We start from the raw sequence: 20,779 nt of genomic DNA, 5'->3' as shown, positions 1-20,779 counted from the left end.
GCAAATATTTTTTACCTTGTTAGCCATACGGTCTTTGTCTCAACTACTCACCTCTTCCTTAGTCACGAAAGCAGCCATGGACAATGTGTAAATGAATGTGTCTGTGTTTGAATAAAACTTTACTGACAAAAACGGGATGGGCTGTATTGGGCCTGTGGGCCAGATTTTGTGGATCCCTGGCTTAGTGGGATGAAGCAGACATGAGATATGCAAATATATAATAAAAATGTTGTCAATAATGTGCTATAAGTGAAATTATCAAAGTATTAACAAGAGGTGCTTTATTTAGATTGGGGATTAGATGAAGGTCTCTCTGAGGAAATGCTAAAAGATGGGAACTAAGACGTGAGTCAGAGTTAGGCAGGTGACAACATTCCAGATGGAACAATATTTGCAAAGCTCCTTAAGAACGGAAAGAGCTTGCTAAGGAGCCAAGGGAAAGCTCGTGGAACTTGAGTCTGATGTGTATGACTTTAGAGAGATGAGAGAAAAGATTAGATGCAAGGCAGGGCCCAGATCATGCAAAGCTTTGAAGTTAGATAGTAATACTAGGTGGTGGCCAAGATTTAGAGCCCACATCTTTCAGATCAAAACAAAACAAAACAAAACATGCTTTTCTCAATTATGTCATGTTGCATCCTGTGTAATATAATGGCTAAGAGCATGGTTTTGTGTCTTTGCTTTTTCCCAGTTACATCATACTGCATCCAGGATAACATAATGGCGAAGAGCATGGTTTTTAGACACATAAGAACCTAGCTTTGGTCCCAGTTCTGCCCACCTACTAGCTGTATGACCCTCCAGCAAGTGACTTAACCCTTCTGAGCCTTATCAGTTCCCTCATCAGTAGAGTAAGGGTTAAAAAATAGTACCCACCTCATCAGGTCATTGGGATAATTAAAGTAGGGGATAAATGTAAAGCATCTAACGTATTATACATGCCCAATAAATGTACCTATTAGCTGTTCCTATTAAGACTCAGGCTCTCTAAACCATTAGCTGTTATGAGTTAATGTGACTTCCGTCAAAGCAACTCCTGCTCTGTGTCATACCTAAACCTTCATTTCAAGAGGGTTTTACCTTTAAAAGGCTATTGGGTAGCTGGAAGAAGAAATGGAACAGAGCAGAGCAGGAGCACAAAGGAGGCTTTGGAAGCTCACAGGGAGCAAGAGAATCCTTTCGGGGCAGAAGCCGATGGCAGAGGATGGCTTGTGGACCCAAAGGAAAATCACAGACATTTGCAGAGCAGGGCTTTTGACAAGGATGGGAAGAAGTAGTTTTCCAAGTTCTAAGCTTGTGGGACTTATTTTCCAATTATGTTACTGACCAAGTTATTTTGAGCTACTTATCACCGTTTTTATCCCTTCCAGCTTCCAGCTTATTCTAACACTACGATTTCAGTGTCTCCATCTGTATTCTTTGTTTTTACCCCTTAAGTACCTTCAGTAATCGGGCAATAATGTTACCCTCCTTCATATGGTACCAGTAAATACGATCCTGAAAAAAACAGATTTTTTAAATGAGTTTTGCCCTTGTATGACTCTTTTTACAAACAAATTAGACTTAGAAATCTGTGATATCAGTTGTATCAAGAGGACAGATACATAAAAATTAGGCTTGTCTAACCTAAACCCTGTTTATATGTGTATGTTTGCATTTTAAATTCTCAGCTTCCCCACTTTGAAAGGATAAGAGAGGTAAATCCAAATGCATTTGTGTGACTTGTTATAAAAAGGCATTTAAATGTTTGACTAATTGTAAGGGAAAAAATGTTTGCCAAATAACACAGTCATGGCCTAATATAGTAAGTTAAGGGAAAAGGATTTTTAAATGTCTTAAATTCTCTTCCATCAGGTCTGGCACACTAATAGTTTTTGCCAGCAAACAAAATTTCATGTAATTATCAGTGCAATAACTGGAGCACAAATTAAAGACAATTAGCAGCATTCTCCTGTTAATAGAACAAGAGAATCCCCTTATGACTAAAAAGAATTCAGAGATCGTAGCTGTTAAATTTTCTAACTTTTTCTCTTTTCTTATGCCCCTATGTCAGTTTCTTTATAAGACTTATAAATTACCTTAAATGGGCTCAGAAAATAATCCTGGAGAAATATGTTCAGTGTAGATACAACCTCTGAACAGTTTCTACATACAGATGTTTTTAAACTAAATCTGATATTTTTTAAAGTAAACTGAATAAAAGAGATTTATTGATTTCCTCAAATGACTCTATTTTAAAAAGAAATGAATATTACTTGTGACTTTCTCCTGCTTTCTAGTATTTTAGGCAGTTCTTAGAATTTAAGCTAAAATTTCAGGGGAATTTTTACTGTAGTGTTCCTCCAAGGTGATATCCAGAATACCAGTAAATAAAAGGCTAATTACAGTTCTAAACTTGAGAGTAACAACCTACTAACTTACTCTTTAAGTGTAAGGAACTAGATAATTTAGACAGACAAATAAACTGCTTCAGGAAGTAACTTTGTGATGAATTCTGAACCATGAATCACGGAACAGAGTAATCCAGTCATATACTTTTTATTTTGTCATTTGCACAAACAGAACTTCCAGTATCATTAGTTGTTTGTATGTATACAAAGCAAGTATATGTTATTAGAGAGGAAATTAAAATACTATCAGAGTTATCCATGTTCGTCAATGAATGTCTGGAACCTTCTTTTAAATCAAGTGAATAATACTCTGGTTTCTCTTCAGATCGTATAAATCTTTCGCCTTTTAAATCAAGTGAATAAAAAGTTCAAAAAAATCACAAAACTGTTGATTTAAATCTAAAATAAATCCACAAATACCTCATAATGATGATTATTATGCCTTTTTCCCCCTCAGTGTCATTTCTTTAACAGCTAACTGCCTCCCCTAAACTTGGTTTCAATAAATAAAATTAGGGCGTATCATAGTAATATATTAGCACATAGTAGTACATTTCAGAATTGAATTATAAGGTATATTGATGCATCCTGTGGATGCCTACTTAAAGGTTCACCATGCACATAAGTTAAATCATTCTTTCATTAATCTTAAAATCACCAAGGGGAAAAGTTTTCTTCAGAGAGCTGGAATTACTGGTGATTGAAGAGACTGAAAAGGGAAACCAGAAGGAAAAAAATGTACTTTTGTGAGTTTCCAAATCAAAGAAAGAAGTAGCTAGAGTGCTCAGATGTACGTTTAACAGCTATGACATCAGGCCATTCATTTCTCTTCTATTCCTAGCAATTTAAAAACAATTCACAAATGGTCTCCCCACTCTATGGTTGAATCATAGAGATAGCGTGCCACACATTTGCTATGCATCCCATACATGTGGGATATTTTATATTTGTATTGAATAGATCTATTCCTTTACTACCAGAGAAGTATTGTCTCAAATGCCATCAAACTCATTCATTAGCTTTCCTTTGATAGGGAATCCAAAAAGTTTCACAAGGAAAATGGTAACGATTTCTTCCATGTACCTGAGGGCTTCAAGATGTTTTGTTGTTTCAGTTCTAATTTGAATATCTCATATCATTTCCATTTCCATTTATCATTTAGAAAAATCCCGATGCTTGTATTTATTGTATCTCAATCATTTTGTGTAGAAAGTTGGCATTGAATGGCACCTTTCACCTCTGCAAACGCATGCACACTCCATTCTGCTACAAGTCACCTTTTGCTTTGCAAAGGCACAAACTGTGTGACATTGTATTACTGAGAAACCAACCCTAAAAATATTAACATTATAAATAGACCACATAAACCAAGAAGTTTCTTCCAAACTGTAGATTAAAGAACAATGTTGCTAATTTTTTCAAAAGCTATGTCTTTTGCAGTCTAGACTTCCTCTAACATTGTAATTTATTCATTTAAAATAAGCTCCTTCAAAAATTATTATGATGAAAGTATTTTTAAAGTTTACATCCTCACATACTCTTATTGGAGACGGTATGGCAACTCCCCCTCCCCACCCCCAGAATAAAAGCTTTGGTTTAAAAAGCAAAATAACATAATTAAATTGAAATAAATGAACTTCCATAATATGGAATATATATTTGCATTTCTTTTGAAATATGTTGAACCACTAATAGGAATAAGAGAACCACTCTAAATGTTTGGAAATTGGACTTTTAATTTTAAGTTGGAACAGTTTAGCTTAAGAAATCACTAACATTTAAATAACATTTCAACAAATGCAACTGTTTGGAAACTACAGCGGAGACAGCCTCCTGCCTTCTGTCTTGCGAGGATTGATTTGGAAGGCCCTGAGGGAGAAAATATTGGAGTTAGGAGGTAAAACTGAAGCCATCGTGGAAAGGAAGAAGTTACACTCTTCCTGTTATGACAGGAAACGTAGACAAATGTGCTTCCTGAGCATTTGCTCAGCAGGGAATGAAGTAGTCTTTGACCTTTACCTTAGGTACATTTTGGCTTTGTTAAACTAGTAAACATGTTTTTGCCCCCAAAATATTAATCTGGTTTATTTGTTTCTTCTCAGATTCATTTTATGTATATGAGGTATAGAGAAACAGAGGTATTTATTTTATGACTGCATCCACAGATTGAATTTAGAACGTAAATCAGCCTTTTAACAAACCAAGCAGACCTGAATGGCGCATATAAAAAAATAAAAACATACTGCATTATAGCCTTCTCTTTTTTAAAATCCAGAACATTCTTAGGCTTAAAAATGGGCTACAATAAAATCTTTTAAATCCTGGTAAGTTTAATAATGTAGATCATCTTTCTTCCTTTTTGTCATGTAAACAGATGTATCAGAAATCAGCTACCACAAGTTTTAAAACCCAGACCCTATGAGTTTGTGAGTAAACACTCAGGTTTATTCATATGCATTCAGTTACTTAACTGTAATCTAACTCATTATTCAATATTCTTCCTCAAGTAGTGTGCAGTGCACAAAATTTAAAGTTTTATTTTGGGGCTTGGGGTTGACCTTAGGTGAGAGGCTGGTAGAGTTCTAAATTCCATACTCTTCATCCCCTATTTTAATCCTTTTATTTTGTTCAGAATTTTAGGAACTACTGCTTGAAAACCCTTTGGAAATCTTGTTACACTGCAGCGAAACATGGCTCAATTTGCTTGAGGCTAACAAGGACAATAGTCCTCTTTGCAGCAGAACACACTGCTGTCTCATCCTCGCAAGTTATGCTGGAGGGTTACAAGCACATGGTAGCAGTCTGCTTAAAAGAGTCCCTCACTGCTTTTTAAAGAGCCTTTCATTTACGATGGCAGGCCCCGTCATTGTATAAAGGAGCGCTTGTCTAGAACACAAGTCTGCAGTGGTATTACTTCCTCCCACCGAGAGTAATCATCAAGCCTAAAGCTCGCAAGCCTTTCTAATGACAGACTGAATTAAACAAAATAAAATTGAAGAGGAATAGTTTAGAACAGTTGTACCATTACTTACTGTCAGGAACAAGCCAGGGGAAGAAAAAGAGCATTTAAGAGGGCATTTCCCTTTTTTTCAATTAGAGATTGTCATTGCAGACTCTTGACTCCATCCCTAACCCATTAAACACATAGGAAGACTTCGTGGCTCTGGATTAGAGAGTGCATTGTATCTATGAGCTGTCCATCTTATCCCTCATTAGCCACTCTGTTTCCTTAACCAGGAGGAGAAATTATCTATGCTGGGGGTGAGGAGGAATGGATCTAAAATATTTTCATAGGATGAGGGTTATATTTATCATGACTCTAGTTGGACAAAAAAAAAAAAAAGATAAAAACCTCAAAACTTTGAAAGAAGGCTTCCTTGGATACATTAGTCCCAAATACATTGTAAAACAAAGAAACTAATTATTACTTTATGAGTTAAAGAAATGAGTAAAAAGTTCTCCCCTCATTGAGCAGACTCATTGAGCAATTCAGTTAGGATTCAGCTGACAGTATTCTGGGTGGTGGAAAGAAGTGTTAGGGACACATAGATAAAATTATTGTTTCTTCCCTTAGTAATGCATCGCAAGTTCTTTAGAGTTTAGGACTCAGTTATTCTCATAGATGTGAGCAGCTGCAGTTTCCAAAGGTCTTTTCTTTCATTTATTCGGAACTTTTTCCTGTAAGGTGCAAGGACTCCCACAGTTACTATGGCAGGAAAGTTCTTCTAAGGTAACTTTATGAACAGAGCTGGGATGAACAGAGCTGGGATAGGGGGTGAACGGAGCCGGCACACATGTGGTGTAGAGACTTACTATTAAATGCCCTTTCCGTTACACAGTAGTCAAACTAATCTCCCTGCCCTGTAGGAAATGATACAGGACTTGTCCTCTGTTTTTAGAACTTGATATTTACATTACCTGTGTGTAAGTCGGAGTCCCACCTTTTTTATTCTGCCTGTAAACAGACCTGTATTTTTTACCAACCAAAATGTTTCTCATTTTCTGAAATTTAAATAAACATCCACAAATATAGAACTAGTGTGTGCCCACTAGGTCATGCATGTGGTTCTCACTGGCTTTAGTGGGAATGGCTGGAGGTCTTGAGGGCAGAATTGGCTACAGTGTCCACACAAAAGGAGCTTTGATTTATTGTCAGGATGTAGAAGCCAGCTTCTTCTCAATTTTTGTATTATTAATATTTTTTTACTTTAACCTAGAAAGCTATCCTTACATTAATTAATAGGTTATGTACTACTCTGCTTGTACACATCAGAATTGCTGACAATCCTTAATGTACCTGTACGCTGCTCAATGAACGGTTAGTTGATGGGATCCATGCTGTGCTGAACATCAGCCCCTGAAATGCATAGTTATCTGAAAGAGGGAACACTGACTAATGGAATGAAGAATGAATTTTGGGTGAAGAGGGTTCTGTTTCTAGTTCATCCAAGATTAGTTCTGTGACCTTGGATAAACGTCTTTGTTTACAGTATCATCTGAGAAATGGGGATGATGAACTGTGCCTTATCCTAACTTCAAAGAGACACTGTCAAATGTAGTGAGATAACTTATTATAAGGTCTTTGAACTCCTTAGAAAAAAGTCACCAACTGAAGTCTACACTTATCTAAAAACAATTATAAGGAAGAGGATAATTTCATCAACAAACCCACACACAAAATTTAACCCAGTCAGATTTCCCTACTATTCAGTTTTACCAAATGCATATTTCCCCATAAATTAATATGACAAAAAAGGAAAATAACAATGTGAAATTTTCCTGTTTCAGTGGCAAATTTCCTATTAACATAGTTAGAGCATGCACAGAAATTTATTTTTAGCCATTCATTTTGGATTGCTCCATCCATCTATCCATTCATTCATTCAACAAATATTTAGTCAAGTATTGTTCTGGGACCTCAGGTTACAAGATTGGAAAAGAGATGTTCTAGGCTGTCAAGGAAAGTTCAAGGTCTAGCTGAGAGAGAAACTCGAGTATAGACATAATAATGGTAACACAAGTTGTTACCTAGAACCTTCTAGGATAGCAATCTTTTACAGTAGGTAACAAGAAATAACTGAGCTAAATGCATCAGAGGAAAAATACTACCTGCCTTGGTTAGTGTTTCACAGTCAATAAGTCACTTACACTTTCATTATGGCCCTAGGTTAGCTCTCAAGACTCTATAAGATGCTTCGTATAACCTTCATTTTATAGGGGAGAAAACTGGGGTTCAGATAAGTTACAGTTTACCCAAGAGCACACAGCTTGTAAGTGGCAGACCTCAGACTTGATTTTCAATTCCCACGTTTTTGTTTCTATACCACACTGCTTCTTTAAAAATATTTTAATAAGATGAATTTTCTATTTTATCAACCTCTACAGTTATTTTTCTGTGCATTTTCAGCACTGTCCAAAATTTAATATTGTAACTCAAATTCTTTACAGTCTTTGTATCTCATCTAGCTACAAAAAGTAAGTGACCCTGTTTTATTTCTTGGAAAATGGAAACTAGAGGTGATTATGATACTATATTTATGAGACTGAGTACCCAAAACTTAAGGCATTCTATAGAATGAAATTACAAAAATAGATTCTTGTTTTGAACCATATTACCATTCACTCAGATCTTCCCCTTGACCTAGAAGTCTGTGCTACCTAGGCATAGATTCTGAACACCTAAAATCTGAAATAAATATTTTAAAGCTTACTCTAGTCCAGCTTCCTGTTTAATTCAGGAACACCTACACCTTCCTCGATAAGCAGCTCTACTTGAACATGTTCAGGAATGAACTGCTTTCTACTTTATAAGACTAGACTCCTTGGCAGTTCTCCTCACTAGATTTTCCCCAATTTTCAGCCTCTTTAAAAGATTTTCAGCAGGGGCACCTGGGTGGCTCAGCTGGTTGAGCGTCTGGCTCTTGGTTTCGGCTACTAGGTTGTGGGATCCAGCCCCCTGCGGCAGGCTGTGCGCTCAGCCAGGAATCTGCTGCAAGGATTCTCTCCCTCTGCACCACCCTACACACATATGGTTGCGTGCACGCTTTTTTTCTCTCTCTCTCTCAAATAAATAAATCATTTTTAAAAAATAAAAGATTTTCAGCAATGCTTTCTAGTTCTGATCTGTAGAATAAAACAGAATAACTCATTTGCCTCTTCACATGGCCACAAGTCTTCAGATCTTGGAAAGTGTTCAGCATATCACTTTTAACTATATTTCTCTGGATTAAACATTCCAGATTCCCTCAGTGATTTCTAATGCAAAATGTTCTTAGATCCTACATCAACCTCTTTGCCATCCAATAGATACTCTGATTTTGTCAGTGTCATCTTAAAATGCAATCCTGAGAACTGAATACTGTGCCTAAGATTAATTAGTACTAACAAAAGATCATTAGAATTATTAATTTCTACTATGGAACACTATAACAAATCAGCCACTACATTAATTTTCCTCCAACCTGAGCTTATAGAATTGTATTTTTAAAATATGAACGAAGACTTTAAAATTACCTGTTTCATCATGTTATTCGTGACCAGCTTTCTAGTCTGTAGCAGGAGCTATGGATAGAGACTCTACCAGATTTATGTTAATACACAGGTCTGATAAGCATCTTCATCTAAACCAATGACAGAAATATCTGAGACAGAAAAGTTACTGAACTCTGTGGCCCTTTACTAGAGACTTTCCCTTAAACTTAACACTGATCGATCAATTCATATTTAAATCATCTAAATTACTACGAGCCAGTCTCAATTCTATAATATTGAGATGAAGACTTTATCAAATACTTTGCCAAATACATATTCTTTGAAAATCTAAACTGGAAGGTTCAAGAAATTCTTGCTCAAAGAATGCAGTCATTTTGAACTCTTAGATCCTGCCCCTTTATCTTGTGACTATAAAATTAAATTTTTATCTTCACACTTTATCATCCTTCATGATGAGTCATCTAGGCAAGGAATAAAGACCACTTTTCTCTGAACTTTTTGAAATATCTTTTTCTTGAAATCTAAAACATATCTACATATTGTATTTCTCTCCAGACATTCTCTAGCTTATCTATTACAGAGTCCAAAATGGTATAATTACTTTCTCTCAAGATCCCTGTCACTAACATGTAAACTTTTTTTTTTTTTTAAAGATTGTATTTATTTGACAGAGAGAGACACGGCGAGAGAGGAAACATAAGCAGGGGGCGTGGGAGAGGGAGAAGCAGGCTCCCTGCTGAGCTGGGAGCCCGATGTGGGACTCCATCCCAGGACCCTGGGATCATGACCTGAGCCGAAGGCAGACGCTTAATGACTGAGCCACCCAGGTTCCTCAACATGTAAACTTTTTAGTAAAACAAATACATATATCCAAAATCTCTTACTTTTGAGAGATTAAATTATCAAAAAGTCAAGTAAAAAAAAAAGTACTTTTAGCAGAAAATTATATTGAGACATAAAGACTATTTTTTTTCTTTTTTTGAAATTTAAAATTTTATTTGAAAATTTTAAAAATTTTACTTAAACATTTATTCAATCAATATACTTGTTCTGACTATTTTTTTTTCTTGGTAGCAAATTTTTATTGAAATCCTACATAGCTCAAGCTTTATAAAAAGTCAACATAATTGAAAACTGGTTTCTCCATCTAAAGCCTTAAGTATTCAAACCTTGAAATGGCTAATTTAAAAGTAAGCAAACGAAACAACAAAACCCTTACAGCAGATCCTGCTGAAATGATTGTTTAAAAATCTGAATGATGGGCGCCTGGGTGGCTCAGTCATTAAGCTTCTGCCTTCAGCTCAGGTCATGATCCCAGGTTCCTGGGATCGAGCCCCGCATCGGGCTCCCTGCTCAGTGGGGAGCCTGCTTCTCCCTCTCCTACTCCCCCTGCTTCTGTTCCCTCTCACGCTGTGTCTCTCTCTGTCAAATGAAGAAATAAATCTTTAAATAAATAAATAAATAAATAAATAAATAAAAATAAAAATCTGAATGAGCTTAAGCTTTACAAAAGTTATCTTAGCTCAAAAGCTATAAAATCAAGATTATTTTATTTCTACAAAAAAAGGAGAAGGTCTTTGACTTCATGCCACCATTTTTTAGAACCTCATCTTTTTCATCAAATTTGGCCACAAACCAAATATTCAGACTTTAAAATAGACTATTTTCATTCCATAATCCACTGGTTCAGCAAATGTTCATTGAGTGTCCACTGGTCAGTCTGGATGAAACCACAGATGGGGTCTTTGGCGAACTTGAAAGCCAATAGGAGAGGCAGACTCATAAACAACCAACTCTATAATATTAGAATAAGTCTCACAGTAAAGGTTTGTAAAAAGTTTTAGAGGACGACAATGAGGGAGGAATGAGTTTTATCTGAATGTAACAATGAAAGCTTCGTAGAAGAAATTGGCATTTAAACTAATTTAAGCCTTGCAGCTTGATTGGGAGCCTGCCAGCAACCAGATGGAAAGGGGGCGGGGCATAATACCACAGTTAGCTTTCACTGAGTACAAGATAAGAAGTAACCAATATGGTAGGTTTCATTTCATATTCATCTTGATTGGGTTGACATCTACTGTTATTTTTCTTGTTCAGTCTAGAGAAAAGATTGGTCAGAAAACAAAAACTGAATTCACCTCTAACTCTAGATAAAAATACAATTTCAGGTCACTACACATGACTGAAAATATAACGCTATTAACTAAGTAAAACACTTTGTTTCAAATAAAGAAAATTGCTTTTAAGCCTTAATGAATTAAATGACTATTTTTTTCTCCAGCCATGAGGAAGAGACATGAACAAGGGAGATATATATATATGCAATAGAAGCCCCAGCACCTAGCACAAATGTCTGACATGGAGAATGGTCAATAAATATTGCTTAGCATTTGGCATATAGAAAATGCTCAATAAAAATTGTTTGAATTATTTTTGTTTCTGTGAGCAGATTCACCAAATTTCTTTATAACTGAGTTGTATGGAGCTGTATTTAATGAATGTGCCTTTTCTCAATTTCAAATTCTAATTTCAATTCCTGATTCATACCTAGTAAGTTCTAAAGTAATTGTAAATATAAGATGTGTGATGCCTGCCCTTATGCTAGAATTTAAAACTTGAAGTTCCTATAAAACTCAATGCCAAAACCTCTTACTGCAACATCATCATTATATTTGGAGCTGTTTCAAGAAGTAAAGGAGGGGCGCCTGGGTGGCTCAGTCATTAAGCGTCTGCCTTCGGCTCAGGTCATGATCCCAGGGTCCTGGGATCGAGCCCCGCACCGGGCTCCCTGCTCAGCTGGGAATCTGCTTCTCCCTCTCCCTCTCCCCCTGCTTGTGTTCCCTCTTTCGCTGTGTCTCTCTCTGTCAAATAAATAAATAAAAATTAAAAAAAAAAAAGAAGTAAAGGAAAAAATAAAGTGGTCAGTGTTTACAGAGTAATTTTGCTTTCCATGCATATATTACATATTAAGTTTCTTTAATTCTGAAAACTAAATGTTGAGTTACAGTGTCCACTAAACAATACTGGCTTTATTCTCTTGTCAGTGCACCTTGATTGATATAAGCAGTGGAAAAGAGCATCTCTTTGCCTAACTACTATAAAAAGTTTTCTATCTCACCTAGGGTTAAAAATATGTTATTTAAATAGAAATGGACTTGTCCCCATTACAAATTATTGTCAAGTTATGAAAAATGTAATCATTACAATACATTATTATATTTAAGTATAAAAGCTCTGAACTGCAATCTTTGTCATTGAGTGGCATATTTTAAACGAAGAGTAATATTCCAGATCTCTTTAGAAAGCTTAATGCTTAAAAACAGTTTTATCTAACTATGCACAATGAGAGAAAAAGCATTATAAAATACATTTTGAATATGCTATGAAGAATATGAACATAATACAGAATTAAATTTAGAGCAATTAAGAGTAGAGTTTGAAGATATTTTCTTAAATGCTTTAATAGAGTCAGCACCATTTCAGTTTGCAGTTTTAATGAAAAGAAGCTATATGCGCTGACTTTTTTGACAGGTATTATCAAATAAGTATGCATTATCCAGAAGCCTATTTGGTTACACAAAAGTTGAGGAGTACCTAAAAGTAAACACAAATAGTAGCTTTAATGGTATTTCTGTGCTGAAATGTACTTTGATGGTGAATGTTGTAACGTGCTAAATTCTGAGGTTGAGTACAACAGAAACCATACTGTATTGAGACATTCCACCTACAGTTTGTGGTTATGAAAGTCTGATTAAAAGTGGTTTTAGATATATGAAAGTATTTGGGCCAGTGCCTTCTGTATTGAACCTACTCTTACACTGTTTCACTAAATAAAATACCAATGTGCGAGTACATCTAGGTAACTAAATTGCATCTAAAATAAATATTAAAAGACATTTTATATAAATCTATGTAATTATTATGATTCTTTATCCATTCCAAAGAGATGGTCTTTATTTAACTCATTATTAATACCAGTCATAACTCATCTGAATGAATTAGAATAAAAGTTTCTAAAACAGTGTGACAATCAGATATGAAAATAAAACACTAGTTATATTTTATTAGAAGCATTTTAGAAACACGATCAATAATCGTAAAACAAAAGGTGAGATGCTGGCAATTATTACAAAGAAAGATTGTCCCAGGTTGAAATGTAAATAATGTATCTGAGTAGATATTGACTAGCTGATGTGATATGATAAATACCATATTTTCCAAAGAATGATCAGAGGCAATTCCATATTTCAGCTTTATCTTTTTTTTTTTTTTTAAGATTTTATTTATTTGACAGGGAGAGAGACAGCCAGAGAGAGAACACAAGCAGGGGGAGCAGGAGAGAGAGAAGCAGGCTTCCTGCAGAGCAGGGAGCCCAACGCGGGGCTAGATCCCAGAACCCCGGGATCATGACCTGAGCCGAAGGCAGACACTTAACCATCTGAGCCACCCAGGTGCCCCATCAGCTTTATCTTTGTATTAGGAATAATGAGATCCTCAAACAGCCTTAATCAGTAGACTCTTCAAAGCCACCAACATAGACATATTTTGTAAGTCATTTTTCTGTACATCAACCAAGTGAGGGATGGGTACTAGGTTTATTGAGCTTCAGTGTTAAGCACTGTGCTTAATATTGTACATTTGTTTACTTTGTGCAGTCCTCACAGCAACCCTAAGAGTAGGCATTCTCTCAGGGCGCCTGGGTGCCTCAGTCGTTAAGCATCTGCCCTCGGCTCAGGTCATGATCCCAGGGTCCTGGGATCAAGCCCCGCATCTCGCTCCCTGCTCAGCAGGAAGCCTGCTTCTCCCTCTCCCCCTCCCCCTGCTTGTGTTCCCTCTCTCACTGTATGTCTCTGTCAAATAAATAAAATCTTAAAAAAAAAAGTAGGCATTCTCTCTATTTTATAGATGAAAAATCAAACTCAGAGAAAAACCCAACTCAAAGAAGTTAAGGGAATTTCTCATGATTAACACATAGCAGGTTCAACATTCAAATCTGGGGTCCTCTTAATCCAGGCCCTGTGTTCTTCCCTTTCTATCATTCTGCCTTTAATGCAAATGTGATAAAACAATATAATCATTAAGTACAGATTTATCTTTTTAAAATTCTACTCATGAGTTGATAAAAAAATTTTCACAGGAAAAGCTATCACATAATTTTAGATAACATATCAATTTGATATTTCTAAAAACTTCACATAACAGTTTTCCCTATTTCATTTTTATACTCTAGATCTTTACCTTGTGCCCATACATGTCTGCTGTTCCAAGCACCGGGCATACAACAGTGAGCAAAATAAAAACGGCATATGGCCTTGTGGAACATGCACGGTAGAGGAAGAGATGGACATTAAACAAATGATCACACACAAAAATATACAAATTATGATAAATGTGATAAGTGCTATTAAGGAAAAATAAAGGGTAATAGGTAAAACAGTTAGTATTAACAAAGTGTGGAGGATTGAGGAGACCAGGAGGTCAGGTTTTCTGTCTGCTCACCCACAGTTCCTGTCAACACATTTATTTAGGTGTGTGGGATTCAAAGTTCACTCTGAGGTCTCTAGTTTGGGTGACTGAATTTATTGTGAGATGGCCAAGCCAGGAGGGGGAGCAGATTCAAGGATGAAGATAATGAGTTTAAGCTGTGGAGATTTAAGAGACTCCTAGGACGTTTAGATAGACATAGGACTGGAGGACACACTTTGGGTGTCCGGAGACAAAAAAAAAAAAAAAGATGAGTGGGAATCTAGATTTGGGAATTACACACAAATACGTATTAGATAAAACTGGGCTGGCCTCTGCAAGATGAGTTAGATTTGAAGGTGAGAAAAAAATTTAAGTTGTCCCTTTAAAAATCAGCTAAATTAAGTTAGTCAGCATTTCCCAGAGTATATGCCTCAAAAAACCTAGCTTTGAAAAATGATAGTAAGTGCTCCTCTAAATAAATAAATTTAGAAACATTTTGTCAGCAATAGGTTTGGGTGGAGGTTAAACAAAATTTAAAAGATTTTCCAGCCTTTAATGTATCAACATGCCTCATTTCCCAAATGTACGGGGCCACTGAAATTTTTGTCCTAAAGAGTATTTTATAGAAATGATATTCCACGGAACACCTGCTGAGAAATGCTGGGCCATATAAAGGCTTACAGTTAACAATATCCATGGTTTTTGGTGGACAGACTAGAGTGTAATCAAGAGAGGAATGAAATTAGGAATAGTGAAATTTTTATTTGCATTTGGTACTGTTGCCAGGTAGGAAGTATTCAGAGTCAGAGCTGCTGTAGACAGCTCATCAGGAGAAAGGCAGTGTGAAGAGTGAGTTTTGAAGATTGGGGATGAATTGAGAAGGGAATGATTTCAGACAGGGAGATCATCTAGGACAGGAAACTGATAAGGATGGGAATGATAGAGCCGCCTGGGAAATAGACAAGAAAGTGTGAAGCTGAGAAGCATTTCGAGGGAAGGAATTACGGGACTTGGTAATAGATTAGATAAAAAGAAGAAAAAGGCAAAGATAACCACACAGTTTCTGGCCTGCGAGAGGAAGATACACAAAAGATTGAAAACAGAACCCTAACGGTATTATGACTAAAGTACTTCCCAACTTTCTGCTGTATTTCTAGAAAACGTAATACAGCACTGTCTGAAAGCACAGTTTTATCCCTTCGAGTGTTTTCAATTAAACATTTTTTTTAAACTTTTGAACGCACACACAAAGAATTTCTGAACACACATCTAAAATGCTGTGTTCATAATGTTGTGTCCAGTCCTCACGTGGTCAAAAAATGAGCTCCAAACTTATAATTGGAAAAGATATTAACCATGCTGAAATTAATTTTCTCAAATCTTAAATTGCTCCAAAAACCACCTTCATTAAAATGCCCTACATTAAATCTGGCATTTACAGTTTCACATTCAGCAACAAGCTAGAAATCACACTATTCAGATCCTAAGCAGAAATTAGTTTTAGATTTATTTGCTTTCTTTTCAAATGTGTTAGTCCCCAAGGGCTCTGACAATGACACACTTTGTTTCACAAAGGAAAAGAAGTAGTACTGTTAAAAAAAAAAAAAAATGCGTTTTCTTTTCCTTTAAAAAAAAAAAACAAAACCTGCCTGTTGTTTTTTTTCCAGGTGACATTTACAAAGAGGAAATTTGGGTTGATGAAGAAAGCATACGAGCTGAGCGTGCTCTGTGACTGTGAGATCGCGCTGATCATCTTCAACAGCACCAACAAGCTGTTCCAGTACGCGAGCACCGACATGGACAAGGTGCTGCTCAAGTACACGGAGTACAACGAGCCGCACGAGAGCCGGACAAACTCAGACATCGTGGAGGTGAGAGCGCATGCATGGCTGGCAAACCCCAACCGGCAGAGCAGCGTGGTGGTTGGACCTCCCCCTCACACACACACACACACACACACACACACACACACACACCCCACTTCCTTTTCCTAAGGTGTTCCTATCCCCTCAGATGACCCCCTGGTTATCACCCCAACATTACTCCACCTTTTCTATTCCTGCAAAAAGCGAGTTAGAGCGATATGGTAATAGGGACAACGTATACCTGGTCCTTGCTAGAAATCTGGCACCGGTGTTATTGACCTCATCCTCCATGAGTCATCATTGCCCTCGGCTGTATCAGCAACGAGACTTGGGAATTGTGGCCAACACAGGGCTTACTTACTTTTGATGATTTCTTTTAGGTATAGACTAGTGTCGCGGCATCGTCAAAGAAAAAAAAATATCTAAAAATGAACTCACCCCAGCCTTATACTTCAGTGTTTCACTTTGTCTCTTCTTTCTAATTCATTGTTCCTAATGCATTCTTACTGAAAGGGTAAAAGACAATTACTCTGCTAGAAATGTTTTTCCCCCAATTACATTGTTTAGTGTAGCATTGTTAATATACATGGAATCAGAAATCTGATGAAAATGAATTTCTAAATGTTAGCTTGGTGTTTTATCCAAGTTCGATTTAAAACATTTTATTGTGCCAGAAATAAATAAGCATCACATTAAAACTCAAAAATGCTTTTGATTCATTAGCGTAAGTACATTGCCATACAGTTTTAAACACTTCCTGCACGTATCCTATTTAAATGTTATTGCCTTATAGTACCCTTCATAAATAGTGAATACTAAACTAAAAAAGACATGCAATGAGGACTATCCCCATCTGTCTATTTCCCTCACCTGTCTAGCTCTTCATGGTTACCTAGATTATGATTATGATTGCTTTCCCAGAATTAAGAGAAAATTAATAAATGTTTCAAAACTATGTATTCAGAGTCAGTTTGCCAGAGTACAGATTATTCTTGCCATTACCTTAGACTATTCCATATTATGAAAAAATGTAGCACTAATCCTTACCAAATTAATCAACCTCTCACTTTCATCTTCTTTTTACCTGTTATAATAGCCTAAAACTGATTCTCATTTCTTTGCCTTTATTTGGAAGTTTTTTTAAAGTATTGAGCTGGGGTACCTGGGTGGCTCAGTCAGTTAAGCATTCGACTCTTGATCTCAGTTCAGGTCTTGATCTCAGGATCGTTGAGCTCAAGCCCCATGTTGTGCTCCTTGCTGGGTATGGAGCCTACTTAATAAATAAATAAAATAAAATAATAAAAGTATTGAGCTGATCGGGGTTTTTTTTTTTTTTTTGCCTAACAAGGCCAACCAAATAATTTCAGAAAACAAAAGTGAATAAGTAAACTTAATGTGGTATATGTTTAAAATACTTGCAGATCTGTATTACTGAACATCACTTCAGTTTTTCATTGGCATTATTTTAATTGTGTGCCTTGATTTTGAAATTTAAGGTCATTTATAAAACTTAACCTACTATGTATTTCAGATGATATTTTATCCATGTATACATATAACTGTGAAAATACATAAACAAACATGAATATGAACAGAACTGGTCGTCGTCAAATCTCATAGGTGCTTTTGTGTGTGTGTGTGTGTGTGTATGTGAGTTTGTGTGCATGTGCACTCACACACATTTAACCTAAGTCTCAAACACAAAACAACTCTATACTCAAGACTCCATCTCATTACCAAAACCATTACAACAAACATTTCAGGGTAACACAGTTGAGTTGGAATTTGTCATTAGACCTAAACTGCTCTAGTCCTTAACATGATGTGAAATGCTGTAGAACCATAGTAAAGTAGTTGAAAAATGTGTTGCCTTTTAAAATTTGCTTTCTTAAAGGTTAAAAATCTAGAAAATTCATTTTCTGAGAGCTTTAGTCAGGAATATACTGTGTGATTTAAAGGTGACTGAGAAATTCACATTCTCAAGACTTTCATATTCTTGGACAGATGGGTATCTGAGCCAGACTTCTTTAAAGGCCATGAGAAGAGCACTGGGTTGCAAGTCAGAGGGCTTGCATTTGAAACCTTGTCTTGCACATTCTTACTAAGTTAGCTACTTCTCTGGGCTGAAGTATCCTCATCTTAAAAATGAAGGAATTGAATTTGGAAGTCCTTTGCAACACAATTCTTTAAAAAGCAATACTTTTAAAAGAGAGTAAAGCAGCAGCTCCATTATCTTGCATTTGATATCAGTAAATGAAAGCTCTGAACCTCTCAAAGAGACAGTCTGGGGCTCCTAGACCAAACCTAGGGATGGCTTGATTCTTTGGATGAACATGTTCTAAGTCGGTCCTGCTCAACTACCTGAATCACACATTCTTCACCTATTTGGCTTTTCCACTTTAGTAATAACAGAGATAAATGAGGAAGAAGTAAAGCGGGATCCCTAAGCTTAATAAATTTATATCACCCCCACATAGAGTATTTTTCTTTTCTCTTTTTTTTTTTTAAAGATTTTATTTATTTATTTGAGACAGAGAGAATGAGAGACAGAGAGCATGAGAGGGAGGAGGGTCAGAGGGAGAAGCAGACTCCCTGCTGAGCAGGGAGCCCGATGCGGGACTCGATCCCGGGACTCCAGGATCATGACCTGAGCCAAACGCAGTCGCTTAACCAACTGAGCCACCCAGGCGCCCCTAGAGTATTTTTCAAAGTGCAGCTTATTGAAATCACTATGCTTGAAATACTTGGTGGAGAAGAGGGAATCTGGATGGAAAACTGCATTTATAACAAGTTTCCCAGGTAATTCTTGCATATGCTAAGTTTGAAAACCTCTGCAGCACTGAGACATAAATTGTATTGGGGGTGCCTGGGTGACTCAGTTGGTTAAGCATCGGACTCTTGATCTAGTCTCAGGTCATGATTTCAGGATTTTAAGATCGAGCCCTGCATCAGGCTCTGTGCTGGGCATGAAGCCTGCTTGATTCTCTCTATCCCTCTCCCACTGCCCCTCCCCTCCTCTAAAAAAAAAAAAAGACATAAATTGTGTTGGAGGTTAAGAACCTGGGGTACATCAGGGATTTGAGGAATCCATCCTTAGAATGAATCTAACACAAAGTTGAGAGTTAAGGTAGTTTACTACTCCTGGGTAAAATTTTAAATCCTATTTATTTTAATTTAATGGAATACATTTAACTGAGTAAGTTTAATGAGGAGCATAATATGTTTCATGAAGGGTCGTTAGTTTTATATTTCCCATTTGGACCATTACCCCTCTCCCTTAACCCTCCAAAAACAGTTTACTCACAAGAAAAAAAGGTTGGCACAGAGAGAGAAATAATATGATTCCCAGCATTTAGACCAAAATACAAATTTCTGGGCCATACCAGAGCAGTGTTACAGGGTCATAGGAAATTGTGCAGCACGTGGGTGTTGAAAAAGATTCCTTCTTTTAGCAAAAAAGCTCTGCGTAATTATCATGTCTTTGCTTGATAATTAGCACTACTGTTACAATGGCACAAAGACAAAGACTTAATAGACAGACTGAGATAGGTTTTTTTTATTATTATATTATAATGCAGCTTGAATATCTGTTTAGATACAATATATAAATATGCCAGATTTAGTAAATGTGTTAAATTTTTAATCCATTGCTTTAAAAAAACAAAAACAGTTACTGTATTAAAAGTGCTTCCTTTGAAGAAAGTCCGTTTTATTTAACTATGTGACAAGTATCCTGGATATTTACTCAAAATGCTGGCTTATGAAGCTGTTGAAATTCAGTAGGGATTCTGATGATATTAAGAGAATTGTCCCCTTCGTCTCCTCCAGCTGGTCTTAGCTCCAGTCCTGGTTCCTTTCTGCCTTCCTACCCTCACAGTTGATGTTGGGCTCTATTCCTGGAAGAAGATGTGGTGTTGAGCACTTCAAGATGACCTGAAGAATGCAAGGCTCACAGGGCATGCTTACAGGCCATCCTTCTCTTAACAGTGACTTAGCAAGTGTCAGCTTACAGTCAGCACTGTACAAGGGATTCTGAAACAGCAAAAGACAGGTATTCTTGTTAAGGACGTAGAACATATATGAAAATCAGCTTGGGAACAGTTGGAGGGTAAAGGAGCAATAACCTCATTAATGTAATACAAGCTACCGAAAGGAAGACATAAGCTGAACAATTGAACAAAAGTCATTCAAACAGGTCATTGATCACCAGATCATTGCAGGAGGGCCTTGGCGTGACAGAAGTCCCAGACAGGTTACCTCCATATCCAACACATGTTTTCTAACCACAAAGCCCATATGTGAGTGTCGCTTAGCACCTGGCCAGGAAGGAAGCTGTCACCCCTCAGTGATTCAGTGATTCTGTTGAGCTGCTTATCCAGTCTGGACCAGTAGTCAAGTGACTAAGTGTGGAAGGGAATAGAACACAGGGCCCACTGCTGCTCCCTAGGAAATTAAGAAGATGGACATAACTCCTGCAGAAGAAATCTTTGAATATCAATTGTCTCAGTGAAGGATTACTTTTTTTAAGATGCACAAACAGGCAAGAAGTGTGTGTGTCTGTCTGTC

At 36.7% G+C, this 20,779-nt stretch overlaps 1 protein-coding gene across 19 annotated transcripts in view; it reads left to right on the top strand.

The window, feature by feature from the left end:
- MEF2C (myocyte enhancer factor 2C) overlaps nt 1-20,779 on the top strand; it is a 172,486-nt gene that overhangs the window by 78,903 nt on the left and 72,804 nt on the right. For all 19 annotated transcript variants that reach the window (XM_045898130.2, XM_054512806.1, XM_045898147.2 and 16 more), the window contains one exon: nt 16,016-16,219. In XM_045898130.2, the coding sequence (XP_045754086.1) occupies nt 16,016-16,219 (204 nt within the window). The remainder of the gene's footprint in view (nt 1-16,015; nt 16,220-20,779) is intronic.

Source organism: Mirounga angustirostris, unplaced genomic scaffold (genome assembly GCF_029215605.1).
Source record: "Mirounga angustirostris isolate CCGP_5_RB_7025 unplaced genomic scaffold, mMirAng1.0.hap1 SCAF_7, whole genome shotgun sequence".
NCBI classification, from domain to species: Eukaryota; Metazoa; Chordata; class Mammalia; order Carnivora; family Phocidae; genus Mirounga; species Mirounga angustirostris.
This window is presented reverse-complemented; position numbering and strand designations above follow the sequence as displayed.